Raw genomic sequence first — 19649 nt, 5'->3', positions numbered from 1 at the left:
TTGATCACTCTTGTAAGTTCAAATTCTTTCATTAAGTCCTCTTTTTCTGTCATTTTTCTCATGTTGAAGTTCTTGAGGGGAAACAAAGCTGCTTTCTCCAGAAGGCTTTTTCTTGGTGCCCCTTGTAAGGCGGACAGAACAATAACATTCAGGACAGCTGCTCTGCACTGTACACAACCAACCAGCCAGCAAAAACAGTGAAAAATGAAGCCAAAAAAGGAAACACTTTCATATTCATGACTCCCCGAGGGCACTACAGTGAGTTCACAGGGGTCATACGAACAGAAAATGTCACAAGTGTGTCCACAGAAAATATCATGTGGAAAAGTCTTTAAAAACATGATCTAACAACATAACTTATATAAGGGTAAAAGAAAAAAAAGTTTCTGTGTAAGCTCAGGACAAAGCATCCCACAAAGGTCAAAAAACCCAGCATTTTCCTTGAGTTTATATTAATTTCATGTCCACAGCTTTAAAAGCAGTACTCGGTGTGCTCACACTGCAAATGTGTCTCCACATGAAGAGCAACATGGTGTCAGTCCTGTCAAGGATTTATAGTTTGCATTGCAGGTAACTGTAAAATAAGACTATTTTGGAGGCTTACCTTTATTATTATACTTCATCCTAAATATTGGTGGCTCAGTGGCACTCTCTGCTTGCTTACTCTTCCCTGTACTGTAGGCTTCTGCTGGCAAAGGGACAGATATGGTGAAGTTATACCAATAGACTGCAGGTTAGGAGAAAAGTTAGTAATTTAGTATTAGTAACCATTTTATTGCTGCAAAGCCAGTGAGTCTCTGCCAAGACTTTATGCCTGCTCCATATGAGAATCTGGCAAGAAACACTAACTCCAGCAAACGCCTTTGTTACAAACTGAAGAGACTCACAAAATCCAGCATTAGAAACCACCCTGAGATTCCCAGTCCAGCAATCTGCTTTGATCCCTTTCACAGAACTTTCACAGACCCCTGTTCCAAGCAGGCCCAAGTTTTTCCATCTTCCCCAGGACGTGGCATCACGCAGCACGGGCTGTCGGTGCACGGCGCTACGAGGGGCTCTCACGCTGGCACACACTGGCACATTTCTCTGGCCTTAATGCCCACCGAGTCATCCATCACCCTAAAAACCATTCATATTATTGCTGCTAAAATCAGCAAGCAAGGGTCTGTGATCAGAGCACTGCAGTCAGGCTAGAGAGGATTTGAGGAGCTGTTTGTTTAGAACATGCACAAGTGTGCGCACGCAAAGACGCGGCGCCGAAACAACGGCAGCCCTGACTTGGTGACAGCCCCAAGCCCCGTCTGCTCAAGCCCTGCAGTGCCTGCTGAAGACTAAGAATCCAGAACCAAGTTTTCCCTGGGCTACACCAGCACAATGAAGCCAGTGGGAGCACTTTGCAATTAGAAGGATGGTAATTGGTCTTTGTGCACATCAGCACAGCTGTTTGTGCACGGGCTGCCGAGCCACAGCCACTGCTGGCACACGGGCTAAGAGTCTGCAGTTCACTGCAGCTCATTTGTACTTAATTCCTCTTGGGCTGCCTATGTGTAAATAACTACCTCTCAAGTTTCCATCTAAAATCATGGGCTATTGATGTTCCAGCATTGAGGTTTTACAGTTATAAACTATAACTATAAAATTATTATGGTTGGAAAAGTCCTCCAAGATCATTGAGTCCAGCTGTTAAACCAATGTGAAGCTGTAGCCCACAGACAGCAAGGGAGTACAAGCTTCATCCTGCAGATAACCTCACATCCTACTTTCCTCCCAGCCTCAGGAAGAAGAAAGGTTTCCAGAGAAAGACACAGAACCAGCTGGGGAATACACAGATGTGAACAACAAGCTGGCAGCTCTGGTTCTTACACACTCGAATGTACCCACCCACTTCTCTGAGAAATATGTAAAATACCACAATTAAATAGGGCTATTTTCACCACTGCCTCAAGTTCTGTCTATAAAACTGCTTCTGCTACCTGAATCTAGCTCCCCAAAGAAATAAATTTGTGATTTATTTAGATTACAGTGTGAAAGAATTGAAGACATATGCCATTTTCTCAAGGTATCAATATTTAATAATTTTCTTGATCACCTAAACTGTGGGTTTCTCATTTTCTGACTTCAAAGCATTTCATGGCCTAACCCAGTACATCACATTACATAATCGACCTTTTTTAAATGCGAAACATTATTTCAGAAAGTCCTCAGCACACAGGATGCAATACCACAACACGTAGGCATTCAGGCCACAGAGGTATGTAAATCTGTCCAGCATCCCTTACAACACACAACTCATAGCCCTAGCCAGGGTCTGTAAATGTCCTGTCATTTCTTTGCTATTTCAAGCTCAACAAATTTGAAAGACTTCCTGAAATGGCCTGTCAGACTCAAATATTTAGGGGGGAAAAAAAGTATGTTAGTGTTTAGAAATGTCATAAAAATAAAAACATGCAAGGAGAAATAGTTCAACATATCCAAACATTTTGAGTGCAAAACCAATATCTGAAAAAGAAGTTTATGGATGCCATTATGCTCTGAATACTGAAATCAACTCATTGCAGAGCGGCAGCTGAGAAATAAACAAAATGTTAGCTTTTATAAAGACAGGAATAGAAAAGAATATGGAGATTACAATGCTTGTAACACACAGAAATGTGCTGACCATGCAGGTCTGGCTCAAGGTGCAGCTCACACTTCCACAGTCTAACAGGGACAGAAATAAAGAAAACTGCCAGGAGAAGATGGAAGGAATGAGAAATAAGAACAAAGGTGATTCGATCACAGCTGTTTCGTTCAGTGAAGTACAAATATAATTAAGGTCACATTGGCTGCTCCCATTTGCTGAGATAATAGTGCATCCATGGAAAAGAACAGCAGTGGGTTTAAAGGTGAGGAAAAGAGGACCTGAATATCATTTCAGCATTTCAACTTAAAGTAAAACTCTAAATGGACAAACAATTTGAGATTTGATGCTTCATTGAAAATAAATTATTTTCTTGGTTGGTTAAGAGCTACTGCTAGAAGTTCTTACTGGTGAGAGGCATATTCAGAGATTTGCACACTTTTTTGCAGGATACTTTGAGTTATCTAGTCCTTTTTGAAAGTTTCCCCCATAGCAAAATCCCTCAGCATCATCCCCACTCCTATTTTTAAACATAAGCTCTTCACACACATTTACGTATAAAATAAAAAGGGTAACAGGAATTAACATGCTCTGCAGCTTTCAAAGCCCATATTGGGAAACACTCACTGTGGCCAAATCAATGCAACATTAGTTTTGTTCTTAGAGGAAAATCAGCTATTCTTGTCATCCTCACTCCTACTACTTTTATCTTCTCCAAGGTATAGAAATGGTTCTTCTTTTATTACTGCAGAAAAGGGACTTAGAGGCATTTCAGCTACCAGAAGAATTATGCAATTTGCCACATTTCTCTTACTGGGAAAGAGGAGGGTAAAATCAGCATTGTGCTATTGTGATAACACTGAGGAAGCTTTTTCTTATGTTGGCAAACCTCTTAACTGATAAAACTACACCATCTCAGGAACTGGGAGCAAAACCCAGCCAAGGTCTCTGCTTTTCCTTCAGCACAGAGAAATACCTGTTATGGTTCCTACTCAATTTGCTTTTCCCCATGCAGGGTGGAAGGAGACAGCTGCTCCCATCCAAGCCTCTGAAATCCAAACAGCTTCAGTCCCCAAAGTAATTAGTGGAACTGCACAATTCTGTAACGAGAGGGCCTGAGACTTTCAAACCTGGTTAATATTGTATTTTGTGTCTCTGGAGTTTTATGTTCCAATTTTTTGCTTTTTGTATCTTTCATAGCTTTTTACAGACAGTGTAAATGTTATGCAGCTTTGGATTATGAAAGGGTTCAATGATCTCATGAGGTGGGTCACATCTAACTAGCAGGCTGAGGTCTACCCTAAAAACACCATGTGCTTTTGCAGTGCCAATCGTTTTTTAAGGATTATTGCTATTAAATTGCACCTGGAGTCACATGGAGACCCATGGAAAGTGTCTTTGACCTTGCAATAACCTTGTCTAAACAATGCTAATTACTATTATATTCTGTATTACCATCCCCTATTGCCTACTGCAAAGCTGAGAAACCTCAGTGCATTAAAATCATTACTGCTATAGTTTAGGAGCAATCATACACATTATTTTTAAAATTTTTTGATCATGTTGAATTGAACATTATGCAGTCAATATCTGCAATGATCATCCTGTGTAAGCTAACTAGTGGCAAACAAATAAATAGTCAGTAAACTACACACACACAACCTCACCCTCCCACCCACCTGAAAGCTTTTTTGGGAACATCTAGAGCGTAAACACAGAAATCAATGCAGAGACCCTTGTTCAGCTTGTGAAACTGCCCTTCTCCAGTGGAAAACAGGACCAGAGTGCTGCACATGGGCAGGTGCCTGCTGAGGTGGGAAAAGCACAGCAGGACAGAGAGTCATAGAATAGATCAATAATGCAATTTGTGGAAGCCATGGATTGGTGTTTGTATTGCAACAAATCTGCAAAGGGAAGCTAATGCTGTTTGTAAACTGCTGGAAGAAGCAGAGAAACAAGCAGCTAGAATGATCAATGGGAAAACTCCCCACAACAAGAAGGGTGAATTGTGTTTCTGTATATAGACATGAGCAGACTTCAGCAGCTGGCCTTAGAACAGGTGTTTTTGAGTCCAAATTACAGGGAAAAACTTGTGTTGGTGCCAGGAGTATTGCTCAGTTTGCTGGGAATTCTGCTGGCAGTGCCATGCACAATATGTCACACTTAAAAAGCTTCTATTTCCCAGTCACCACTTAAGCTTTATTTTTCTTACCGAGCAAAGTCTTAGAAGACTGGTAGTTGCCATAGACACATCAGCAAAGACTCAGAAGAACAATCTGGGGGAATGTGGCTGTCTTTGAACCAGATCCCAAAGGGAATCAAAGCTGAGGCTGAGCTGACTCAGAGACACACAGAGAGAATCTGCTCTGCTGGCAGGTAGAGCTGGGAGGAGCAGCCTTGATGCCAACACCAGCCTGGGTACAACACCATTATCACATAAAAACAAATATTCAAGCTCAGATAATGATTCAGTAACTTGGGTATATCTCATGTTTTATGAAACGGAGATGTTTAGATACAAACTGGGCCGGGTCCCTTTGAAAGAATCTTGTAGCAGAAGACCATAAGCCCAGCAGGTTTTTCCTCATTAAAAACCTCATTAAGGACAGAAGTCCAAATTGATATCTCTCATATTATCTATGCAGTCATGTTCATCTTGGGAACAAATAGATTGTTCTGCTGTGCGATATCCCTGAGCCACCCTTCACACCTATCATTATATTTACATTCAACACAAAGCCCCTTTATCAAACGGATACTTTGGATTTTTATAACAACTTTCCTCCCATTGCCTCAAATAACATTATTCTAACCACCAAAGGTTTGTTTCTGCCCATTTGTGGATTCAAAGATTTTAATTAGCTGATGGGACACAATGGAAAATGGGGTCCTACAGAACCACTTCAGAGCACAGTGTGAACATCACTTTTTTAGCTTCCAGGCAAATGCTCAAACCTTAGAACTAATTTTAAGTGCTCTACCAAAACCTCTATTTTGATTTATATTTCCATTAACCAGAACATTAGACAAGTTTGTGAGTACCAAGAGTCACAGCAGATGTGAGACATCGCTGCTGTTTTCTCACCCTGCTTTGCTCTCCCCCATGCTCACCTGGCTGAGCTCCACAGCTCCAGCTCTCCTCCATCATTCCTGGCAGGACACCCCTGCTCAGGCTGGATGCTGCCTCCACAAGGGCCCAAAGAGCTCCTGCCTTTCTGCAGCCAAGGTCACGTCCTCTTGCAGGCCCACCATGCCTCGGGCATCTGATGCCTCTCAGAATTTGGGAGGAGGGAGCCACAGTGAAGGGCCCATCCTTCACTGAGCTCCTCCTGCTCCCCTGCTGCGGGAGCACCTCTCAAAGCACCATCCTCACAACAAAGGAATTTTCTACAAGTTAACTGTCTGGGTCCCCATTGTGAATTAAATTAAATTGGGATCACCAAGCACTGTCAGCTTTAGCTTAAGGCATCTTCACCTTAGATAATTTCTAACAGCAAAAGATGTCTCAAAACATGTGGCTGTTAGCACCCTTCAAATCACATCAATGGCTAAGGAAAAAACAAATGTAAACCTTCTTCGTAGGTGGTGCTTCATCTTGTCCCATTTAAAAAGGAAGACAGACAAGAATGATAACATTGTTCCTTTTCATATTAATTGGCAGAAATTATCTTTATTAGAAAAATGAATTTTTCATATATTTACAATTTTTACATCATGTTATACTTGGCACATGTGTTCTTCCAAATAGTTATATACATTTCAGTACACACAGACATTCAAGTCCCCCATTCCCTTAATGTTTTTCTACATATTTAACAAAAAAAAAAAAATGAACACAATACAATTTGTCAGACAACCATAATAATTATATATTTCTCTATCATAAAAAGTTTGAAGCAAACTTTTTTTTTTTTTTAAAGATATGTTTCAAAATATTTATACAGTATTAGCACTCAGTCATGCACTGGGTTAGAATATGGTCAGGGTGAACTGCAGTGAGACAGGATGTGAACACAGGAGTGTGACCCCAGTTCCCCCACGCTGCTCTGGGGCAGCTCCAGCCTCCCCCAGGTCTCAGAGGAAGGGACAGAGGCTGCAGGGGCAGCTGGGTGCTCACGAGCTGTGCCACACAGCAGCTGAAACTGCCTGTGCTCAAATTCATTTCACTTTGCTAAACCTAGCTAAAAAAAGAGACTGTAATTGGAATGTCAAAACTAGATTTTAAATCTCTTTTTCCCCAAACCCTTTCTTTTGAAGAATCTATTAGATTGTGAATTTTATCATGAAATTCTGGATTCTCTAAAAAAATAATTATTTTATGGTTGATTACACTTCACCAATATTCTTTTATTTCTACTCTAACATCCTGATTTTTTTCCCCAGGTGTTAAGAGCTCTTCAAATCTCTACTATTCTTTGCTAGTAATTGGAAATTTGTGACTTACCCTTTGGTTTGAAGTATGACACTTTTGAGACTGTTACAGCAAACTGCATTAGTAAATAACAGAAGTGATAGGACTTTTAGTTTACAGTGTATGGAATTGAATGGTTCCAAGATTTCTGGTAGAATTTTATTTTTGGCATGCAAATTTCTCCTAGTGCAATGTAGTTTAGTGCTCCATGTAATTGATATTACAACCTCGAGTTCTTTTCCCCCATAAAAAAAGAATATTCTTCCAACTGTACTAGTAATTAATTTTCTTTGTTAAAAAAATCTTAACTTAATCTTGTGAATTCTCTTTTTCTCAGTTGTATTTCATTTTTTTCATAGTTCAACAGCAAATAACTTCTAATCAAACTCAAACAACAATACATTACTTGAAAATGTTAATAAATTATTGTAGAATCTTTGTCACAACACTGGATTTCTGTCTTGCCCCTCATTCTCCCCAAAAAACTTTATACATATACATATTTATATATAGCATATATATATACATGTATATGTACAAAAACTGATCAAGACAACACATTAAATTGACATTATTCAAGTAAACAGGTAAAAAAATGTTTTTCAAAGTGTAATTTGAGATTTTAAAATATTTCTGGTGTGTTTTGTTTAGCAGCACAGAAATATTAGTGTTTCATCTAAGCCCACAAATATCCTTAAACAGGATAAAAGGAAGCACAAAAATGCCCTTCAGGTTTAGTGTGAATTTGAATCTGATGAATTAAAATCAACATTATTAACTCACAGGCGAAGTGCTTGTGAGGCCCTGACATGTATGGATGCAGATTTTGCATAAAAATGAAGCGATGGGTTAAGAATCAGGTAGGAGTTTGCCTAACACATTAATGAATTCTGTTTGTGCCTCCTGGTTTTAGCAGGGAAGGCACGAGATCCACTGTGCATGGGTGTGAGTGTGAAGACAGAGAGATCAGGCTGTTCTTCATTGGTGCAAAATGAATGTTCTGAAATGAGCAAGACTATTCTAAAATATTATACCTGACAGCAAGTATAAAGCTAACAGCTCTTACTGGAATTGCACTGGTTTCCTCCCTAGCTGCATACAATTCAATATGATGCAATTTCCAAACCTTTTCAATATGAGGTTTTAAAGCATGGGAAATTTTAAAATCTGAGCATGAATTGCACTCAGGATCTGCACTCCCATCACTCCCCTAGACCAGGTAATAATAGGCTAAGCAAAATTTTTCTTGAAGCCAAGTTCTGCTCCAAAATATATTTGCAATGAGCAGTAAATAAAATCTGACCCTACAGAATGTATTGTTTCTTGGTTAAGGTGGAAAAATTGGTAATTATACAACTTTCTCTTTCAAAAATAGCTCAGTAATTACTTCCACCAAATGATTCCAAGGTATTTTTTTAAGTTTTAGTTAGAGCAGTATAAATTTAGAAAAGAAGCCAAATACCACGCTCATTTCTCAGTGGAAATCTCCACATCACCAGTGTAGCAAGCACAAAAGCCCGTGCATGGAGAGATGTGATAGTGCCTTGCTCACCACTGATAAATCCTGCCTGGCATGCAAAACCCACTTTAGACCTTGCCCAGTCTGCATGGGAGAACACGCTGGTGCACACACCAGCTCCTCTTCCCTGGGAATTTTGTTCTGGAGGATCCTTCCTCAGCTGCCTTAAGTAACATGACAGATGTGGATCACATGAGCTGACACCGAGTTTAAGGTCAGTCTGAGTTTAAGGTCAGTCTGAGTTTAAGGTCAGTCACCAGGCCAATAGAGCCTCTCTGGCCAAGATTTTGAGACCAGCATGAAAAGCCATCCTTTCCCTACGGCTTGGTTATTACAGCAAGCATCAATTCCAGCTCTATTGGACAGCAACTCTGAATATTTCCATGTGTCCCAGCACAGAGCAATCCTGACCCAAACCAGTCCTTTAGCCCCATCTGTACCTGGTATCGAACACTACAATAAAAGCTGCTAGAGAATTTCTAGATGTGGGAGGTTTGGAAAGGAGAAAACCACTTAAAATAAAGCACTGCTGAAATGTGTCCACAGCTTTGGGAGATTACTCATGCATGACTGGGTTGGAAGGTGTATGCACACATGCCTGTGTATACTGTATATATATTTAGGTTAACAAGTTTAAACTATTAATAAACAGCATATTATGGTATTTGGTCATTAAAATATCAGGCTTGTGTCATTCAAAATAGTGCAACCTACATAGCAATATACAGGAAAATTACACACATTGTTCCTATTACCATTAATATGCTTGTGCATATCAAGATAATAGGATACCCTTTTCCATAGGATTAACCATTTGCATATTTAATTGTATTCTTTGGCCCATTTTCCTGTGAAACCTTATATGAAAACGTAAAGACTTTGGCTTTAAAAGAAAAAAGGAAACTCCCGCTTTTTCAGTTACTTTCAGAAACTTAAGAAGATTTGAAATTACTTTAGTTAAAAATTATCAAGACCTCCAGAAACTGCAGACCCCTGTCACAGACCCCTCCCCTCCACTAGTGTGGCTAAACCTCCAATTTCTTTTTGTTTTCACTTTTGAAGATCATTTACATTTGTATTGTTGCACAGCACATCCTCCAAAAGTGTTCTGGACTCCTCTATTCTCGTCCCAGCTGGGAACAAGGAAGGTCCCCATCCCCAGGAGCGCAGAAAGGCAGAGCAGCCTCAGCAGGGCCTTCAACTGCATCAGTACAAGTCCAAGCTCAGGGTTTGCAATGTGAGACAGAAGCCAAAATACATTCCCAAAAAGGATTTTGCCATTAAACACCATTATTCAATGGGCTCAGGAAAAAAAATTATCAGACAAAAGAATGCTGTAGTAATGAAGTAACACAAATCTCTTCAAAGCGGTTATTCTTATATACTGCAATGCACAAAACAAATTATAAAATGTTATCTCATAATGCATTTGCTGAGAAAAACATATCATTTCTTCTAATAGTACCAGAAGTGCAAAACAAGACATTCTCCATTAAAATTTCATGTCACTGTAAATATTACCATTTTCTCACATTAAAGCTTAGTACCATTTCTGAGAAGTGAGGAAACTTTCATCAATTCCCAAAAGCAAAGTATCATCTCATTTGGAACTTTACAGTGCACTGAATAAGTATCACAATATTTATTGGTATGTATTTTCACAGTTTTCTAACGTGCACAGAAATATAATTTTTGAAATATATTAGTGAAAACAAATACTAATACAAAAGGGAAAGGACAAAACATCTAGTAGTATAACTGCTTATCACCACTACTTTTTAAGAGTTGGAGAGTCAAACCCATCTCTCTTTTAAATATGTAATACTATATTTAGTGTGGTTATCTATTAATAAAGGTATTGCATGACAATGTTACAGCATGGCTATATTCTCTACTAATTTAGCCTTGTTTCCAATACAGGTAAAGAATTAAGCAAAAGGAGTAAAAATTGTCATTTAAGCGCAAAACAACAAAAACCTGGTAAATAGTGAGGTAACTTATTTTTAATTATATTATTTCTGGTTCTTAAATTATAGATATGACAAAATCATCACAAAATCAGCAGTGGATTCTTACAGCTGTTAGAATTGCAGAATTTTTTTAAAAAAATAACAGTTTCAACCATGACAGATACATTCTGCAGTATGGAACAAAAAAGCTCATGATCCCACGAGGAGAACCAAGTGCATTTTCACTGCATTGCAGAGTGATGCACACCTGTATTCCTGGCTTCCAAAGTCACAGGACTTTGGAAGAGCACATATTTTTAGAGCGCATACTCTGTACACAGGTCAAGAGAAGCAGAGGGAGGAAAAAAGTTAAAGCTTGAGTGAGGGAAATAAATGAAGAGCTTATTTACAGAGAGTGCAGGAACCCTCCCCAGCAGGGCAGGGAGAAGCAGGGCAGGATTGCAGCTCCCCTTGAGTCGGGCCAAGACACTGGAGAGCACGAGCAGCCACCTCCCCTCTGACAGACACCGCTGTGACACGGGAACGGGGGCGAGCACGGGAGCAGCTCCACAAGGACAGCTGAGGAGCTCCACAGGAGCTTCACACCAAGTACAGCATGGGCACATCAGACAGAGACTCTCATGGGCACATCAGACAGAGACTCTGCATGACCAGAACATGTAAGAGACAGCACGGTCGTGAGGCTACTCCCATTTAACCACAGCTTCACTGGTGACTCCAGCCAGAGCACATCGACCCTTTCTTCCATCAAACCCTGCTCCTCTCTGTATTTGTATTCACATCACAGAGAAATACACAGCTGTGATTAAACTGAGCTACCTCGAATGCTGACATGTTGCCAATACATGTAAATAAGACAGTACAGGTGAGTTTGGGCAGGGAAATGGCTCGTATTGTAAGCCACACTTTGAAAAGCCTTTATGTTCTTTCAGAAGTTCCTTCAGTACTGCTAAGTTTGGAAGGCTCGGCTCTCAATAGAAAGGAAGTTTAGATTAACAAAAAAAAAAAAAATCATTGCTGAGGAAATAATTTAAATATATCCCTGGAAAACTGTTTTTATGTTGCAAACCAAACTGTCCTGCACAGGAAAGGTATCTGCTTTAAAAGGACTTTTGAGCTAACACCAGAGCTGGGAAAGTTTAGCAACTTGAACGAAGCACAAAATGTGATGATTAACACTTGACACCATCTAGCCAAGCAACAGGATAGTTATTGTTTAATATTAAATAGGAGAGCATTTTTTCATTAAGTTCTGTTTTCACTAGGTTTTATATATCAAACATCTTAAATGCAATGTAAACAAACAAACAAAAAATCACCTCTTGCATTCTTCCTAAATCCAGGCAGATTCTCAGACCCTTAGATTTGTGACACAATTTCTGTTCTATGCTGATAAATGAAGCAAGGGAGGGAACACTACCAAAATCTTCCCCATCTCTAAGGTGCATATGCTTCAATTTCTGCATATGCAGAAATATGAAAGTATAAACTTATTACACAGCAATTCAATTCTGACTTTTTCTCCCATGCTGGGTAGTCACATTATCATCCCAACTATGCTGGGGTTATTGCAAACCCCACAAAAAAAAAAAAAAAAAACTTATTTGCATGAGCACAGGAACCTATAACACCTCCAAGGCTGAACCTGGTACTCACTTGCAGATTTACCTGGCAGATTTTTGAGGCTGGGGGTAAATAGACCATTGTTTTTCTAAACCCACCTGAGATATATCAGTTAGAAGCCTATACTTGCTAAAAAGTCAACAGAGAGAGGTAATATATTTCTGGACACATCCCCCACATAACTGCTCAAGAGCCTTCAGTCCTCTGAACTTCCATCCAGAGGGAGCTTGCTTTCTCTTGCTTCTCTCTCTCTCTCTCTCTCTCTCTCTCCGCACTGGTAACAGAAAGAGCTCAGCCTTCCAGCACAGAAACCCAAAGCTCACACAGCTCTAGCCTTTGCTTCCTTTAAAATTGTATAAAAAGATTTGCTTTGATTAGGAAAAAAATAAAACACACCTGATTTCCCTTGTGAGCCTTATTTCACCTCTTAAGTGTTCCTGAAAGACCATAAAGAGACATGTATTTATGAGATGCTGCCAAAACACGGTGAGCTGGCGGTGATTTCATTTGTGTTTGTCCACAGCACTCTTTCTCCTAACCAAGCTTCTTAGAGTAATGAATTCTGAGCAAAAGCTGCAAAAACAGTAAATTAAATTTTCCAGAAATGCAGAATCTCTTAATTTTCCTTAATTTTATATTATATATTAAAATATCTTATTTCCATGCTTTTAAATTAGTGGGTGGCTACACTGTTCTAAGAAACACAAGCAGAACACAAAATCTATTTGAGAGAAAAAAGGAAAATTTACTGTGGTGAAAAGGGAAAGACAGAAAACATGAAGAAATTCTACAATATCTTTAAAAGAGGAAAAGAAGCAAGAGGCAGGTATGTCTACATATCTGTTTTTACCTCCATGTACCTACTGCATTCCTCAGCAATTCAATATCCTGCCTCCACAAAAGGTGTCATCCAGGAGCAGTGTAACACTACAGGACATGCTACCAAGAATGGCCCATATCATCTACAGCCTGATCCAGTTCCAGCTGGAGTCACAGGAAATCGTGGTGATAGGAATGACCAACAAACTGCTAGAGCTGTAATCAGGAAAATGTAACAAGTCACCAGCACCATCCAGAAAGGTACAGAAAGGATGGCCACTTATGCAGGAAGATTCTTTTCTCCTCTTCAAGTATAGCAGCAGCTAGAGTGAGAGAGAGAGGGAAATACAGAAAGTCTTGATCTCGGTTTAATTGAAAGTCAGTGCAAATATATCAACAAAGCTCAGGCAAAATTCAGAATTCCACACGCTCTAGACTGAGCCTCACAAGCTGTGGCTTGTGGCTCTGTTGAAGATTTTTCTTCAACTTCTCAGCTGCTTCTTCTTTACACGAGCACATCTGCAAGCGCACCGGCTACTGCCCACAGCCCTGCCTCAGCTCTCCCCTTTAGCGACTCGGATTTACACCAAGATCAAAACAACAGAAGCATGCAGACTCTTACTCCCCCTACTTTCGGTGTCTGGTGGGGCTTTTCCCCTCTTTAAGGCAGCATCTTATATTTCCATGTGAACAACTGCTGTGCAACATTATCAAGTCTTCCCTCAGTCTCATTATTTTGGTTCAGGGCAGGTGGTTGTATTGCATATTGCAGATAATAATAATAAATCTCTACAGTCACCAGAAATCTGCTCAAATCAGAAAAAGCAAGCACTGCAATGTATTTTGTTGTAGCTAATTTGCTTGTACATTTCACAGAAAGAAAAAATCCACCTGGGTTGAGGATGTTTACAACTGAATCTCAAGGAAGAAAATGTAAATGGGAATTTTTCTTTCCCACAGCTTCCCATACAGTACTCATATTAATATTTAATAATGTGTGTCCAGTTAGATAGAGATGATGATACAAAAGACTTGGAGTGATCAACAAATACTTGAGAGCTTAATGATGATGTGAAAGACAAGAGCCACCACTGAGTTTTATGATTTACTGGGTAAAATGCTCAGCAACATCCATGGCAGGATTTGGCATGACATCAGCAAATATCATAGCTGCTGAAACACACCAGGTAGTTCAAAACACTTTGGATTTTTGTTAATTTACTATGATTTGGACTGTATATTAAAATTTGCCTGAAATATTTTTATTATAGTCATTATCACATTATGCCTTCAGTGCATTTGCCTTCCTGTAGACTTAAGAGCAAGGTATACTTGTGTATTTGGGAAAAGGTTTGGGTTCATGACAAGTAGTGTTCACCCCACAGACATCCTAACCCTGCTTAGCTCACACAACTCTTCCTAAGGAATCTGAATCTCTCTAAGGGTGTGCAAGGAGCTTTTGTTTTTATAAAACCTCCCTCCAGTGAGGAATCAGAAAGCATTCCCGTGTGAATCAGGGCCAATAATTATGAACAAATGTTGAATAAAGAATACTCAAAATATATTTTTACCTGAACAGCATAGAGATACCCATAGATATGCTTTCTGATCATACTTATAGTAAAGTATACTGGGAGTTTTGGCAGCTGGAAAGAGACTCAGAAGCCCAAATCTCATTACATTTCATTCCTTAAAAAATACCATCCTTCACCATCATGGTGGAGGTACAAATACATTTGCAAATACAAAGAACTCATTCTGGACTTCGATAGCCAAAGTCAATTTAAATCTGTTTAATAAAAAAAAAATCTGTAAACAAAATTCAAGAAGCTTTCTTTTGACTATCCCTACACATCATTTATATTATCTCCTGTTTGCAACTCTGCTCTGCAGTATGCTGTTCTAAATTAAACACCTTGCATACTGCATCTCTGGCATGCAGATGCTTCAATTACAGCTGACAGGCACGATTCTGCTGAAAAGATTTTCAGTCTAGAGAAAAGTTAGGATAATATTCACATTTTCCAATTCACAGTGGTAATGGTTTCCCTGCTCACTGTTCTTCAGTGAAATGGAGGGAATAATGCTTGAATAATCTAAATTTCCTCTACATAAAAATCCTAAAGCAATTCTCAGAGTAGCAGGAAAATTGGAGAGCACCACCTCTGGAACACTTTCAATAGTTAAATTTATTAGTAAGTATATTTACTTCTTTAGGTGAAATTAAATTTACTGCTGTACACTCTTCTCCTGAAAGGTTTCCTCTCTTCCCCTTTATGGTTAAAATCGAGTGGGTTTTTTCTTCCAGTGAGGGTAAGGAGGGGTGTGTAGCAGACATTTTATTTGTGAAATAATCTGATTGACATCTATAGAAGGAAAAGTCATATAACAATGCATCCCTGTTATGTGAATACCTTTGTGTATCAGTAAGTGATAATAAAGATACTGTTTCTTAGTTACATGTGCATATATTCACTTTATACGACAGACTTGATTGGAGAGGTTAGAAGAATGGTCTGATGTTCCACAAATATGCACAATGTTGTGGAAGGAAGAAGTCCTTCCAAAGGAGTTAATCCTTCTCTGTGTATGGAAATAAATGGTACCACACTCCTCACTGACCACACTGAGCTTATGGCTGTCGGTGTTTGATACTGTATTAACACCTTTAATACTATTAATATACAATTAATTAGTTGTCACTAATACACTATGAACAAAGAACTACAGTGAGTTGGGATTTGGTTTGGGAAGTGAAAGAATAAAAGAAATACTATACAGCCCTGAGTAATCTCCAGTAAGGGGCAAATGCAAACTTACGTACACATTAGGCCTCAAGGTTACTAATAAAGTCCACAGCTCCATAGGAAGTGCCATATAGTGATATCTAAAAATATATACTCTGGATTAGGCAGCTGTGAAATTTCTGACAAGATTACGGCAAACTTTTCAATGAACTTACTTTGTAATGGTAAGTGCATGTGCAATATAAGAAAAGCATTTGTACATGAACATTAACTAATATCCATGGGGCTTCCTTCTGGTACACAGCAGTTCACATGTTTGGGGTTACTGCCTTCCCATCTACTGTCTGTCAGTCTAGAAGGAACATCCTAATTTTGTGCTAACACACTGTATTTTATTTATTAAGGTCCTGGGGTTTGGGAGTCTTTTTAATTATTATTTGGCTTTGAAAATGATTATGAAGTTAAAATATATTTTTGGATGTCTTAGATTTCTGTTATCTTTTAGAGTCTTACTTTTGAATCTGTGCAAATGCATCCCTATTTCTTGTTGTCTGTGTCATACTACATGCATACCATATTGCTTATCCAGTACTAGAAAATCATTAAACATTTCTAAGGACAAAAGTACATTGAATGATACTTAGCAACATAAATTAGAATAACCAAAATAGTAAAATAATTAGGTACAAAACAGCATAGTTGCCAACATATATTGGGGCTATTTCAGTACAACTTGCCATTTATATATAAAGCACACATAAATGGCTATTTTTTATCCTTTTTAACAAGACATATTTTAAAAGGATAGATCAGAGCATACCGGTTTACTTATTCATGTACAAAAGTACATTGGGAAAGGGAGAGGTTTACGTATCATTTACTAGAGCAGGATACTGTTAAAGGAAAAATTCTCCCTCTAAGATGGTGGCAACTATTCTTTCCCTATAGATAAAGTGTTCATGGAAAATTTAAACATCTGATTCAATGCTAGGCCTTTTCTTATACACACGTGTATTGCTACAGGAATTTAAAACCCTTGGAGTTGAGTACAAGCTATTCCTATTTGCAACATAAGGCAAAACATGCTCTGAAATGTACATGTCATTATGGATCCGACCATCCCTGGAAGAGTATGATGCTGTAGACTGTATGGATGACCTTAAATAATTATCATTTCTTCCTCTTGTTGGCAATGAGTGTTTATAAAGATCTGCTGGACTTCGCCTAAGAGATAAATGCTGGTCATCACGATAGGAGTGCAGGAAGGGGTTATCATCCGAGTGAACAGCGTACAGGGACTTGCTCCGCTTACTGTCCTCCAGAGCATGAGTTAAAAGTGAGGCCTTGTTGCTCAACAGTTTGCTTGAGGGAACACTAAACATGCTTGCATATGGACTACTTTGAAGAAATTTCTCTCTTTCTTTCAAGCTTATACTACGAGAAGGTCTTCCAATATCAATTTCCCTGGACTTATCAGCGATATTATCAAAAGAGTGTTGCCTGCTAATCCTCAGTTTATTCTTTTTATGATATTGCAGAGCACTACTCTGTGACCAAGTACGCTCATATATTTCTTCAGGAAGTGATAAGTTCGTTGTATCCTGCAGCATCTGATCTTCCTCAATATCATAGAGGTTCCCCATCCGCAAGCATGCGTCACATTTATAGGGAGATCTGGTCGAGTAGTGCCCCGCGTACGTGGGCATGTTGGAGAGACAGCTCCTGCAGTGGGTGGAATTCTGCCTGTACCTATCATTCAGGTCACCTAGGGTAGCATTTTTTTCTTTGAGAGTGTAGTGTTTTCCATAAAGTTTATATTGGTCATTATTTGGAAGACTGTCTTCATTATGTGATGGAGTCCTATTAGCGTGTTCAGCTTTCCTGTAGTTGTCGTTGTGATCTTGGTAAACATCAGGAAGCTCTACAGGCTCTGGAAGGACAATGTTTTCGATGTACTGAGGTGTGTCCAAGCGGAATCCTGGCTCTTTGTCAGCATCAATCGTGTAGATTTTATCCCGTGGAGAGCCCTGTTTGGTTTTCAGATATGTCAGTTCCACTTCACTACAGTCTTTTGGGTATTTTGATGCTCCTGTCCTTTTTTTAAAATTGTCCTTGGTTTTGTGGTGCTTGTTGTTGTTTTCAGCTTCCATGTGGCAAGTAGCTCTGCTTGATGTCTCTGAGACATCTGAATGGACAATCTCTTCAGGAAGGTATCTTTGGCTTTTCAGTGAAAGCTGCCTGTTTTCCTCTGACCCATTTTCTCTCTGGGAGCCTTGGCCTGGACGTATAGAATCTTGGCGTAAAGATTCAACAGATTTCTTCCAAAGCTGCCTGGGTCTGGAGTTCGCTTTTCCTTCTGTTGTTACTGCAACCTCTACTGTATTTGGATTGGATTCATTCAGTGTGAGAGGATGCTGCCCTTGGAAAACATAGTTGTTCAGATTGTCCTTGTGTCTATTGCCAGGAAGTGTCTGCAGTTCACTTATGTTGTCACCAAAAAAGTTGTCCTTTGTCTGAAAGGATCTGTTATCAGAAAATATCAAGTTTCCCTTATCCATGACCATGTCCATAAGCAAAGAACCCCTCTGAATAAAATCAGCTGTTCTTTTGGGGGAGTCAATCCTTGAAGGATTGATATTGGTCATGTTTTTCGCTGTTCGCAGCAGTTTTAACATGTTGGTTTGTGAATTGGTCAAAGAAAAGTCAGGAGACTTCTTTTTCTCTTCAATGTGTACTCCATGAATGCAACTGTAAATACCCTGTAATATGAGAAATATAAAACAAATTAAATCACTAGGTATAACTTTTTACAACTTCCATTTTTAATTAGCAATAAAGAAAAATTAAAAATTTCTTATCTCATTACTGGAAAGATTAAAAGTACATCTCTAGCTTTTTATCTTTTCCTTGCATTGAAATGGAGGAATATTTTCTCCTATATCTGTTAGAACTACAAAGGAGAAAAACTGCCAGTATTTCACAAACCAGTGGTCTCTCTTGGCCTCCTCAGCTTATTCCAGAATACAAGATTAGAAGGTACCTCAAAGGGTTCCCTAATCTTGTCACAAAATGAAACTAACCTTCAGCAATATTCTCTTATTTTAAACCAGTGATTAAGTTTCCCCTCTAAACTAGCCTGTAGTGGGACTATTTTATTGGAGATTAAGGTACTCTTCACTTGTACTGAAATAAAAAGGCTTCTAGTCATCATTTTTAGCTTTTCTGATCCCTATCCCAGTACATGTGAAAAAAAACCCAGCTCTTTCTAAAGCTGCAACTGAGTTAATTTTGAGCAAAAGGCTGAAGCCCATTATCTCACTTCAACCTCTTTGGTCACTCCTGTGAGCCCAATTGACATTTCCAACCCTGAGAAGTAGCAATTCTCAGACATTTATCTTTGACATAAATACTTCTTTTCCCCTATATTTCTTAGGAGAATTTCATACAAAAAGGCCAGAAACATAAAGTTCAAATATAAAATGTGGATGTTAAGGTGCATGTGGTTTCTAGACAATCCCCAATAGGGTAGTGCAGACTATTTTTAATACAGTTCCAAAATGCTCCAATCTATTCAACAGGGTAATTGCAGCACACTTTAAAGCAATTAGCCATTTTTATGTCATTTTCATTTCTCCTCAGCTATATAAAAAAAATCCAGAAAAATCAATTGCCTAATGAAAGTTCTATCTGTTTTAAAAATATATAAAGAAAAAACTCAACCAATTTGTAAAAAACATAAGAATAAGCCCACATTTCCTTTTTTTGTTGTTGTTTTGGTTTTTTTTTGTTTTTTTTTGTTTTTTTTTTTTGTACAAGTATCAGTTTCTTGCATATGTAAATCCCCTTTGGGTCTGGTAAAGTTATTATTAAAATTTGCCTTAGTGTCTAATCAGACATAAATGATACCTGTGTTTGACCTTTTCTCATACAGTTTATTCAA

At 38.8% G+C, this 19649-nt stretch overlaps 1 protein-coding gene across 3 annotated transcripts in view; it reads right to left on the bottom strand.

Moving 5' to 3' along the window:
* Positions 1-6252: 6252 nt before the first annotated feature.
* GRIN2A (glutamate ionotropic receptor NMDA type subunit 2A) overlaps positions 6253-19649 on the bottom strand; it is a 163414-nt gene continuing 150017 nt past the window's right edge. For all 3 annotated transcript variants that reach the window (XM_021538020.4, XM_085591730.1, XM_085591729.1), the window contains one exon: positions 6253-18468. In XM_021538020.4, coding sequence (XP_021393695.1) covers positions 16678-18468 — 1791 coding nt within the window. In that variant the 3' untranslated portion in view covers positions 6253-16677. The remainder of the gene's footprint in view (positions 18469-19649) is intronic.

Source organism: Lonchura striata, chromosome 14, assembly GCF_050655825.1.
Source record: "Lonchura striata isolate lonStrDom1 chromosome 14, ASM5065582v1, whole genome shotgun sequence".
Taxonomy (NCBI): Eukaryota; Metazoa; Chordata; class Aves; order Passeriformes; family Estrildidae; genus Lonchura; species Lonchura striata.
Note: the sequence above shows the minus strand (reverse complement) of the source record. Positions and strands in the feature narration are given on the sequence as shown.